This window comes from Akebia trifoliata, chromosome 12 (assembly GCF_017979445.1).
Source record: "Akebia trifoliata isolate Shusen 1 chromosome 12, ASM1797944v1, whole genome shotgun sequence".
In the NCBI taxonomy this organism is placed as follows: domain Eukaryota; kingdom Viridiplantae; phylum Streptophyta; class Magnoliopsida; order Ranunculales; family Lardizabalaceae; genus Akebia; species Akebia trifoliata.
In genome coordinates this window covers 36,870,845-36,883,008 of record NC_141386.1, presented here as the reverse complement: position 1 = coordinate 36,883,008, position 12,164 = coordinate 36,870,845, and the positions used below count along the sequence as shown (strand labels likewise).

General features: G+C 36.4%; 1 protein-coding gene across 1 annotated transcript; it reads left to right on the top strand.

The window, feature by feature from the left end:
• The first annotated feature begins 4,052 nt into the window (after positions 1-4,052).
• On the top strand, positions 4,053-10,273 carry LOC147390037 (two-component response regulator-like PRR95). Its single transcript, XM_086418215.1, is given in 8 exon segments — positions 4,053-4,538; positions 5,816-5,977; positions 6,076-6,206; positions 6,324-6,509; positions 6,927-7,537; positions 8,436-9,123; positions 9,126-9,221; positions 9,773-10,273. Coding segments are annotated over 8 exon segments (2,181 nt in total). The 5' UTR covers positions 4,053-4,339; the 3' UTR covers positions 9,881-10,273.
• The last annotated feature ends 1,891 nt before the right edge of the window (positions 10,274-12,164 follow it).

The window sequence follows — 12,164 nt, the reverse complement described above, 5'->3', positions numbered from 1 at the left end:
TTAATTAAACCGAGGCCCCTGAGACCTCTCAATGATCTAAAGGACCCACCAAAGGGTTTGACCTATCCTCTATTTTGTCTAAACCATCACCGCTCCGCCTTTGTATCTAAGAATACCCGAATGTTCGATGAAATTCTCCAACGGGCCTAAAAGGCCCGATTTACCAAACACGTGGCATCTCGATCAAACCAATGATTTCAAAAATCTCAAAAAAATAAATAAAACTAAAAAAACGAGACTTGAGATGCCTACCACCTCCTATACCTTCCACCGCTCCATCTCCGAATCCAAAAAAATCTAAACCCACCTAAGACCCACAAGCCCTCAACACTTTCCTAAATCAATTTCTCACCTTACTCCTAACCTAAAATCAATCCCATATCACCTAAAATCTAAAACCAACCTACACCCTCAAAATTTATTCTAAAATAACCCCCAACCAATTCCTAAAATTCAAAACCATTTCATAACCCAAGCCCAAAACACTCCAAAGTCCCTAAGCCCAAATCCATATCCAACCCACAACCCTAACCCATCAACCACTACCCACATCAACCAATCACCATCTTGATAATCAAAGATGACAAATGTCATCACCCCATCTCATCTCCCTCACCCAACTACCTACCCTATTAATTTGCTTTAAATCCCATCTACCCACACATCAACCCATCACCTTTTTTCTCAAATCAAACACATCTACCCACACCCCTAACCTATACCTCCCCTAATCTACCCTCATCATTCCCTACAAAACCCACATCTACAACCTAAACCTACACCATCCTCTCAAGTCAAACACTCAACCTCTCCCATCAACCTATCTCAACCCTTCATTTCCACCCACTTTGACACATGGCATCATCTCCCTCACCCTCCTAAAATATCATCAACCACCTCTTTAAATCCTCCATTCTCTTAAATCAAATACCATTTAATCACAACCACCATCTTAAACTCACCTCACCAAACACTCCACCCAAATGGGTTGGGTAGGATCCAAACCATTTGGGTCAAAACTCACCCATTTAACCCCCCTTACCTAAATACCCTCCAATCTCCTCTAAATTACACCCACTTCTCTCTTAAACTCATAATCATTCTATCATTTTTCTTCACTTTATCCCATTATATCCCTAAAATAACTCCTCAACATCTATAAATACCCTCCTCCTTTTCCCAAAAATGGCCCCCAAAACTTTCACTACAAAATTTCTCCCCAACTCTCTCTCTACTAACAACTATCACCCCTCTCACTAAGAAAAATCTCATCAATTCCCTCACACTAATCCTCCCCAAGTCTCATAAAAAAAATCACATACTACACTCATCTCTCTCATCATCTCTTCTCTACTCCTTCAACAAAAAAAGAGTTGTATTTGCTTAAAATACTAATGACTCAAGAAGACTCAAAAAAGAAGAAGAAAAGAAGAAAGAAGATACAAAGTGGGTTCAAGGCAATCCCCCATCTCTCTTCTACACCCTTTCCTCCTCCCTCTTCTATCACCCTATCCCCTTCATTTTATTTTTTAGAATGAATGGACCCCAAGGCTAAAGGTCTATAAGGGTCATTTCCATCAATGGAATGACCCTATGATCAAGCCAAAAATGAACCCCTATCTAGGGTACAAATGCACCCACGTGGCACGTTGTCTTTCACACCTTTTTAAATAAAAAATGACCGAGTTGAGTTGAGGTTACCACTCTTTAGTGGGGAGAAAATGGTGCCTAACACCTTCCCTTTTCTCCAATCGAACCACTTATCTCGAATCTCATTGTTTGATTAGTTCCTATCCATCGAGAGTCACTAAAACATCAAAAATGTCACTTTTCAAAAAATGCACATCGGGTGACCATTCACACCCACTTATAATATGAATGGTGGCGACTCCAAACCATTGTAGATGTGGTCATCGTAATGACGAAATCACGTGTCTACAGACACCATAACTTTTACTTATCTTCAACCATGTACTTATTTTCTTTAGGGTGAATCTCTAATTTCATGTGTTGACGAAATTTCGAGTTCGACATACTGATCATTTTAATTCCCAAAACATGTTTTTCGAGAGAGTCAATCACTTTTATAATCTACGAATTTGTGAATTTCTCACTATTGTTATCAACGAATTCATTGATAAAGTATTAGTGATTTTGTCCTATCATCAATTTCACTAGTAATTTATCAGCCAATTTGTTGATTATAAAAGTGAAGAATTCACTGAAAAAACATGTTTTGGGAATAAAAATGAATAATGTATAGAAATCAGAATTTTGACATAAGTTGCACATGTTTTGGGAAAAACCCATTTTCTTTATTTTTAATTGGGTTGTAATAAGTAAAAGTTGGAGGTGCCAATAGTAACTCTCTTTGTAAAGGAGAAGATTGGAACACCAAATTTTTATCTTTAATTTAAGGGAAAATTACTTAATAACTTTTCTTTCAATTTAGTCATTGACTATTATGGGTTGTCAAAATAGTGCATTAAGTAAATACATCTTTCAAACACAGTCCTGAATCCCACTTTATACATTTCTCATGATTGAAGCGTTGAAATTGCCCTAACCATTCAAACTCATCATTTTCGTTAAAAAAATTGGATTTCCGGCATTCTGATCGAGTTTTGGAGATTTCATTCCAATGAAAAAGATTTGAAAAGGAAGAAGAATCCATTTTCAAGGATTTTTTTTTTCAAGATGTATGTAAAAACTAAAGTTTTTTCAATTATTTTACTTTTCTTTTAGATGAAAATCGATTAAGGATGTCTCTTTTGGTTTGAAATCATCTACACAAGTTGTTTCGTTAAGTTTTAAGCTGATCTTTCCATGTATTTTAGTTGAAAAAACTCAAAAAAATACAAAAAAAATGGGTGGATTTTATAGCATATAGGTCGATCATTTTTATTTTTGAGTTCAAAATTTTTATTGTTGAGGTCACTAATTTTTAATTATTATTAAGGTCGACAAATTTTTTTTATTTTTAAAATTATTGGTGAGGTTAACAATAATTTAAAAAAAATTGGTGAATGCGTTAATAATTTTTTCAAAAACTGTTAACCTCGATGTTGTAAAATCCAACTGATTTCATTTTTTTTATAAAACTTTTCTTAATTAAAATTGATGGACAAATCGACTTAAAACTTGACATAATGACTTCTATAGATGATTTCAATAAAGAAGAATCATTCTTTATCGATTTTTTTTTCAAAAAAAAAAACAAAATAATTGAAAAAATCCTTGAAATGACTTCTTTTTTCCTTATAAAATTATTTTCATCAGAATGGAATCTTTAAAAATCGATTGAGATGTTGGAAATCCAATTTTTTTGGACGAAAATGATGAATTTGAATGATTAGGGCAATATCGATATTTCAATAGTGAGAAATGTCTAAAATAAGGTTCAAGGACTGTTTTGAAAAGAAAAATTTATTAAATGAATTATTTTAATAAACTGCAAAAGTTAAGGATTAAATTGAACGAAAAATTAACACGAGGGACTGTTAAATCATTTCCCCTTAATTTGAAACCACAAACCAATTGCCACGTTCACAACAAGACCCCGATATTTTTAGGTGGTGAAAAAGTCGCAGATGCACAACACACAAGAAAAAATCCTGCCAACTTTAGCCAACTTGCTAGTTTGCTCCAAGATATTTTTTTCAACCTCAAACCCCAGTTTAATGCGTAGGGTCAAACGTACAGATGAGTGGAAGAAAAACAATGGCTGAGAGAGAGAGAGAGAGAGATGTTCAAGTTTTCTAGAGATCTGTTAAACGTTTGGGAATCCAAGAAATTCTTCCCATATCAATCTTGCGTGTGACGATCTGAAAGGGCACGTGTTTGGCGGGAAGGTGGCATCAATCTTTTGAAAGAAATATCCTATCTAATTTGTGGTTCATAATAACTGAGCATCAGGTGCGAATCTGAATTCAACGAAAATATCAAAATTAGAGATCCAGAGTTGGACACGTTAACATGAGTGAGCAGAGCCAATGGTGGCCTGCCGTTTGATTTAGTAGTTTATGTGGTGGGGAAGGATTGACATGGCAAATACGGGCCACACACACAGACAGAGAGAGAGAGAGAGAGATGGAGACAGAGATTAGAGAGAGATATTTTGCTTAAACTTCGCGGCTACAAAGCCAGCTAGCTTCCTCCAATAGAAAAAGAAAACTGATCGGTCTATGATCATCTTTTTGAAGAGAAGAAGAAGAGGTCACCATTTGATTCGAGTAGAGTGGTAACCATCTTTGCTTTGGATCTATCAATCTAACGCGTTTTCTTCGCTAAACTTAGCAGATATTTATAGCGGAAAGAAGATATCAGTTCTTCGATAGCTATGGGGGAAATTTTAGGGTGTAGCGAAGAAGTGATGGAGGAGGTGGTCGTGTTGCAGGAGGAGGAAGAGGATTTGGAGAGAAAGACTGGGAGTTTGATCAAATTGGAGAGTTTGATGTTTCTTAGAGTTTTGTTGGTTGAATCCGACGATTCAACACGGATGATCGTAGGCGCGCTTCTCCGAAAATGCGGTTATAGAGGTTAGATTGCTTACTTTTTTTTTTTTTTTTGCTTCTTGTTTTCACCGTTTATTTTTGCTGATTTTTATGTTTGTTTGTTTTGCGATGATTCGAGTCTTGTGATTTAGGAATTAGATCTTTGGATTTCTAGTGGACTTTTCGAGTGTTTTAGGAAATCAGATTTGTCTCTGTGGAGGAGATAGATTTCAGTTTACTGAATTTGATTAGTTTAGGGGTTATCTCGAGGAGTTTGGTATGTTTTTAGGTAAGTTTCTGCTCAGATCTGGTTTGAAAAGCTTTTAATTGATACTCTTTTTGCAGTGGATTAGAACTTGATCTTCTTGCAATAATTAATGGTTTTCGTCAGCGATTCATCAATGTTTTGCACCAGGGGAAGGAATTACTTTGATTTCACGGGAGGAAATAGCTCTTTAGCAGTTTATTTTTTAGATTTAGTGCCACATGTTAGAGTTTTTCTGCCCCATCTCGTGTGACTCGATTGAGTTGGCTCTGTTTCAAGAGGTACCAACACCAGCTGCTTATGTAAATTACAGATCAACCTTAGTCATAGGCTTCCAACAAACATGGCTTCAACTTGGCCTATTTGGCGTCATGTTGTAATTGATGCTATGACTGAGTCTTTGGATACGAGTCCTACGGTCTCATACTTTAGTATATATTCAGTTAGTTATTGTTGTTATTTTTGGATCCATTGCTCAAAGTACTATCGACATGTCAATGAAATAGCGGACAAGGTTGAGGCACCAGCTAGGACACCTTTTTTTATAGAAGGGATATGAATTCAAATGTTTTTCATAAAATTTCCTGTTTTCCATACATTATTCTAATTTTCTTTAAAATTCTTTTGGGTGGATCTTTATCATTTCTTCAATTAGTAAAGCAGGACATGACACCACACATCACTACTTTGTTGTTGATCAATTTACAACCTGAGGTTATTACCTAATTTTCCACTTGAGAGTTCCCACGGGAGAGCTGTAACGAGATCTTGATGTTGCTTGCTGAATTTAGAAACTGTGATTCTGATCAAATCTTGTTTGTTACATGTGCTGATTACACATTCATCTATGAGACTATTGTTTTGCCTACCTCCAAAGCTCCAATCTGCATGTTTCCATTAATTTAGAATTTTTCTATGTTTTGTTATTTGTTTTTCGTTTTATATTCGCATTTTGTTGATAAATATCGAACCTTCAAATGTTCTCCTTCAGATATTTTTTGAAGGTTTGTCTTGTAATCTCTGAACTGAAACACATCCATTGTGTTTGTTTGAACAGTTGCAGCAGTTTCTGATGGCTTGAAGGCATGGGAGATACTGAAAGGAAGATCCCATAACATAGACCTGGTCTTGACAGAAGTGGAATTGCCATCAATATCTGGATTCTCTCTTCTTTCCATGATAATGGAGCATGAGATCTGCAAAAACGTTCCTGTTATAAGTATGATATAATGAATGGAAGTCATTTTAGAATTTTGGATTATCTTTTGTAAAATTTCTTTTTCTAAACTAGCTACATATCACTTGTGATTCATGCAGTGATTTCCTCACAAGATTCAGTTAGCGTGGTTTTCAAAAGCATGTTGAAAGGTGCTGCTGACTTTCTTGTTAAGCCCGTTAGGAAGAATGAGCTTAGGAATTTGTGGCAACATGTTTGGAGAAGAAATTCTGTATGCTCTCTCCTTCCTGTGAAATATCATTCTTATCTTTAATAGATTCTGTCCTGTTTCTTGTTCTCATGGCTACTTTGTATCAGAACTGAATTTTGATTTGTGTTGTCCTATCAGTCGAGTGATGGTGGACACGATCACCAAGATGGGAACCCTGTGCAACAAAAAGTTGAAGCTACTGCTGAGAACAATTCATTGACTAAACACACAAGTGATTGTGTGGCTTGCCCGAATAGACATGAAGAATGTTACCTATCTGAAAAAAGAAATGTGGAATGCAGTGAGAAAGGAAGCGACGCACAGGTAATAGTTTTTCCATCATCTAGACATAGTAACTCACCGCTTATGATTGGGTCACTATAATGTCGTTGGAACAAGACTTGTCATTGTGTTAACTGGTGTTTCTGATAAAATTTTAAATTTATAGTGAAGGACTGATTGTTAACAAACATTTCTAGATTATCTCCACTTAGTTTGTAGAACAACTATGAGAAATGTTAACTGATTAGGCATTTCTTTTGTATCAACGTTAACTGAGACTATCAAGTTTTGGGATTTTTAATTTATATAGAAGGAATTATTTTGTAGGAACTACTCATTTAAAAAAAAAAACAATTGTTCTGTAGGAACTAATTGTTTTCCAAGATCCATATAAGGGCACTTATCGCTAACTCATATGAAATTTATATAAAGACTGAATGTTTTGCCTTCTGTATGCAGAGTTCTTGTACAAAGCCGGACATGGACTCTGAGAGTGAATGCATGCAAAATAGGCACGGACTTCTGCAGACAAAGTGGAGTGACTCTCTTATGACTGACATGAAAACACTGAAGTACAGAGAGTGTGTTAAATTGGATGAGAAATTGCGTGTGCATGAAAATGAAGCAGAAGATATGGCATGTTCTCTTGTATCTGACGTGGCACCCTGCAACCAAGGAAATAACTCAACTGGTTTGATTACAGAAGAATGTACTCCTATGAGAACACTGATTCAGGGAGAGGGAGTGGCACTAGAAACTCACAAGGAGAAAGCTAATATCCATAATGATGAGACAATGGATGACAATAACGAGCAGTTGCAACCATCTAGAGAAGCCATTGACTTGATTGGGGCATTTGATAGTCACTCAGACGCATACAACACTCATTTTGGAAAACTTTTGTTCAATGGTGAGAAGATTCACTCAGATTCAAGTGATGCCTTGGACAGATATAGTTCCACTCCACTACTGGAGCTTTCCTTGAAAGGATTCCATCAGAGTGACCTTAATATCCAACAGGCTGATGAAAGGCATACCCTGAACCATTCGAATGTCTCAGCCTTTTCACGGTGAGTTTGTATTTTCTGTCTTCAGTTTCTTCTACTGTGAAGCATTCCTTCGAGATATTAAAATGGCACTGAATTGATAGTACCAATGCTTAGTCCATGGAGCAAAGCAATTTTAATTTGTATCTCATAGGTATGTTTTATATATGTATGAATCTTCTAAAGCATATCTTAAATCCAGTAACGTATACTATTGTGGTATCGTCTCTCAAGTGGTTAACCAACAAGAAAATGATATATTTTTTCTTCTTTTTTGTGTGTGATTGATATCAATGTCATGATTCGTTGCTGTTCTCACATAAAGCTCAAGTTTTTAAGAGTTCAACATTCTATCAATTTTTGTTTCTCCACAATAGAAATTAGTTACCTGGAAACACATCTAGCTGATGCTAGATGAGGTACGTCTGATTTACTAGCCTGTATGATAGGAATAAGTCTACTTCATTAGGGATAACTTCAGGATAGAATAATCCTAAGAGGGAAAAGAACTGAACAAATCAATTGTATTTATAGGCCATGTATGGCTTATAGAGTCAAGGCTTAATGCCTCATGAAGCCTTGATAGAGTTAGGCCTAAACCACCCCTTATAATTCGATCGAGTTTTAAGCCTTGAGACCCAAACCTTGGACTTCCCCTCAAGGAGTGAGGGGATTTATTGATGGTTTGGTGATCATAACTGGCTTTCAGTAGATTCTCCCTCTATCCTTTATGGTCTTCTTCTGTGTAATGAGTTAACAAAATGCTGGAGAAATATACATAAAATGATAAAAGAGGTTTAGTTTCTCTACGTAAACTAATAATTAACTTTACCAGGGCTATACTCGGTGTTTTATATTTCATTGAATATTTGCATTGTTAGCTTATGCTGGATTCTTCTCAACTCAAAATTCCTATCTGCAGGTACAATAACAGGACAGTGCTGTCACCTTTCGCAACGTCAGCCAGTTTTTGCACTGAAACCAAAGAATGTGCAAGCATCTCTGGCAAACATTTGTCAAATCAAGGCCCTAGTAATACTGCTGAAGTTCGTTCATGCAATGTTTTCACACTGAATAATTATCTGGAAAGCATGACCTCTCCTTGCCCTCAACATGGGGTCATTACTGTCCCTGTTCCCATTAGAAGCAGAAGGGTTGATAGTCTACAGTCTGGTTATGATGCTGTATTACCACCCACACCTGCATTTTATACTCAATCAGGTCGACCATCACCACCACCACTATGGAGTTCAGATTCAGCCAGCCAGCAGCGATCATCTTTTCATGTAAAGTCATCTTATCCATCCAATCCCGAAACTCTCCACTATCATCAAGCTTATTGCCTTCATGAAGAAAATGCCAACAAGTCCACTATCCAAACCATGACCGAACAGCCAGAGCAGATTTTGGAATCTGTGGAGAATCCAAGACATGCTTCACCCGCCACTTCTCAGAGTGCAGGTGGCAGTTTATGTAATAGTGCTGTAAGTAATCTTAACAGCAGTGAGTGTGGGAGCGTTAGCAACAGAAGTGATGAGAATGACGCCGCAATCACTGTTGTTAAGGCCACTGTGGATAGTGGTAGTGATGAAAGCCTTTTATTCCTGGTGGAATCAGTCGTCAACTAGATTTTCATTGCTTAACCGAAAGAGAAGCGGCTCTGACGAAGTTCCGATTGAAGCGGAAAGATAGATGCTATGAGAAGAAGGTATATTTGATTGTTTTTATTTTTTATTTTTTTAAATGAATGATTATTACTAAACTTACACATTCATTCACCATCTATTTCATGATTGCATTGGGGATCATGACCAATGTTGTTAAATAGCATATGCTGCCTTGTGCGACCACCACATGCTGTTCGCATATGCGATTTCGCACATCGCGTATGCGGTGGCATATGCTGCAAGAAAAAAAAAATTGAATATGCCACCGTGTATTGGCAGATAGCGTAATTTGGGGAATGTGACTAGCATATGCGAATATACTACCGCATTTGACAACACTGATCATGACAGAACCAATGAGAAGGCAATCGTGGCTTCCCCCCTAAATTAGTGTATTAGTGAAAGAGAGTCAGGGTCAAGCCCTCCTGCCATAACTTTTCACTGATATTCCTAATAGTACCACTGTACTACTGTCATTATTCATCATTATTTGATGTGCCACCTTCAACACTAACTGTTAGAAATAACTGGTTCTGGTGCCTGGACCTCATAATCTATGCTCTAATCACTTACCATGAATTTTCTAATGCAGGTTCGTTACCAGAGCAGGAAGAGACTTGCAGAGCAGCGTCCACGAGTGAAAGGGCAGTTTGTTCGTCAAATGCCAGCCTATACTCTCCAACCATTTGTTACTACTTAAACCTCGTTACCATGATTCATTTATAGCTGATACACTGAATGAAATTTTCCCAGCTACATCAGTTAACATATCTCTCAAACATCTGCTGAAGTAGAAGTTCTCAGATTGTTTGACGCACTTCTAATGTATGTGGTGAATTAAAACCAGACGCTCATTCATCACCACCATTTTGGGGTTTCACTACAATTTTCTTGCATCCACTGTATTTAGTGATGTAATTATATAATCATAGATCTCGATAGAAAACAAAAGGTGGCTGACCGGTAATTGTTTTTCTATGTTGTTTAATATTTACGTGTGATCCTAGGTTTACTGATTCAATAGTTTTGGGCCTGTTACATTGTGTACCAAACTGTCTGCTAGTTGGAGTATCGATAGAGGTTGCACTCTTCAGTTTCTTAATATTACTGAAAGGTTGGTTGGTATGGTATGGTATGGTATGCGGTGCAGTGTTTTTTTGGGTAAGCAGTTTTCTAGTCATAAGCATTGTTTGTTGGATACTGAAGGTCTCTGAATCAATTCTGGCTTTGCTTAGATTGTACGCTAATTACATAATTTTGGAAGGAAATGTGTCTTGTGTCATCTTCATTCTCAGACATCAAGGAATTGTTTTTCGTTGGTTTTACAAAATGCCCCATAGATCTAATGATAGCTCTGTCTAGATCCCCGGAAAACACCAGTTGGTGTCACAATTTTGAAATATTGACTTTGTGGGTAGGACAATTATGTAGTTTTATTTTACTCCATTCGTATGCTAAATGTCCAAACTTCTCAAACTGGTATCTCACACATGATGATCATAAGGTGAAGTGGACTTAAGTTTCAACCTAAACCAATTGATGTGGTTGTTGAATCATCTTTGAGTCAAATAGGGACAATGAAAGGAATAGTGATAAAGGAAAATGAAGATGTAAGGGTATATGTATGCAGATTGAATTGGTTCTTCTACTTCTATAGAGGATCCACCACTAGGTATTGTATTTCTTTGAAGATAATCTTATCATATGAAAAGGTAAGGAATAGATAGTTATTACTAGATCCAGTGCAAAGGTCTAGTATAGTCATGTTTTGTGAATTAGTATGGTTGAGACACTTCCTTTAATAATTTGATCCGAGAAAAAGATTAAAGTTAATTTGAGAGATGTTTAGGAAAGTTCTCTCTTCAAATAGTGTCTCCTGTTTTATAATCAATAATATGGTAGATCATTGTACTTGAAATTGACTATAGAATGATATATCATTTTACTTGGATTGTTCAACAATCTATGCAACATGACGATGGTTTACTACACAAACACATGGCAAGTCATATCATGTGCTGCTTGACCCAACATTTGTTACATACGGGCACCCACCTTTCAATCAAAAAAAATAAATTCGAGGATCATATTGCTTTGAATGTTTAGCTTATTGCCCCCATATAGAAGGTAGCCTAAAATCAAGTAATTATTTCTATACCAGTTGTCAATGTTTGGACTGTACGTCAGACAAAGTCGTAGGATAGGAGTCTTTAACATCATAGGTGTGGAGAGATTCAAACTAAATGCACCTAATAGTTGCCTATTAATTTAACTATGCTTTTTGATTGACATAAAACAGATTCCACTAGCAGCTGAATTTCTCTTGCTAAAAGTAGGATTAATGAGAAAAGTACATAGTAATGAGCCACCAATTTATTAGTCTTTTATCAATTATTATCTGTTGTATGATATATAAACATGTTCTGCGTCCTGACAACCGTGTCTGAGGCCATTAAGGTCTGTTGTTGAATCAATAAAACATATAAATTGGTGTCCTAGCACTGTAGACGATGCCGCCTTTTACCTTTGATATGCAAACCACGAAACTTTTTACTCATCTATTGGATTGATTTATGTAGGATTTGGTGATATAAAATCGTCACCTTCTTTTGTTTTTTGAGGTTGATGGATTTTTTCACTTATGTTGGGGTATCTTGGATATGATCCTTTTTTTTAGAGTCGTGATAAAATGACTTGTCAAGTAATGTACTCAATCAACTTACTAACGTGACAAGTTCGAATTCGTAGATCTTTTTGCCTCAGGATACATGATTGCACTTCCCCATAAAAAAGTGTATCCTCAAATGGAAAGATCTACAATCTTCAAACTTGTGCACATCAGTGAGTCAATTGAGTATGCCACTTGACGAGTCATTTTATCAGGACTCATTTCATTAACTTATGAGAAATAAAATGGGTCCCTAGATGATAGTTATTGTTCTTAAAAATGATTCTCTTTTGTTGAGAGTGTGAGGAAGTATTGA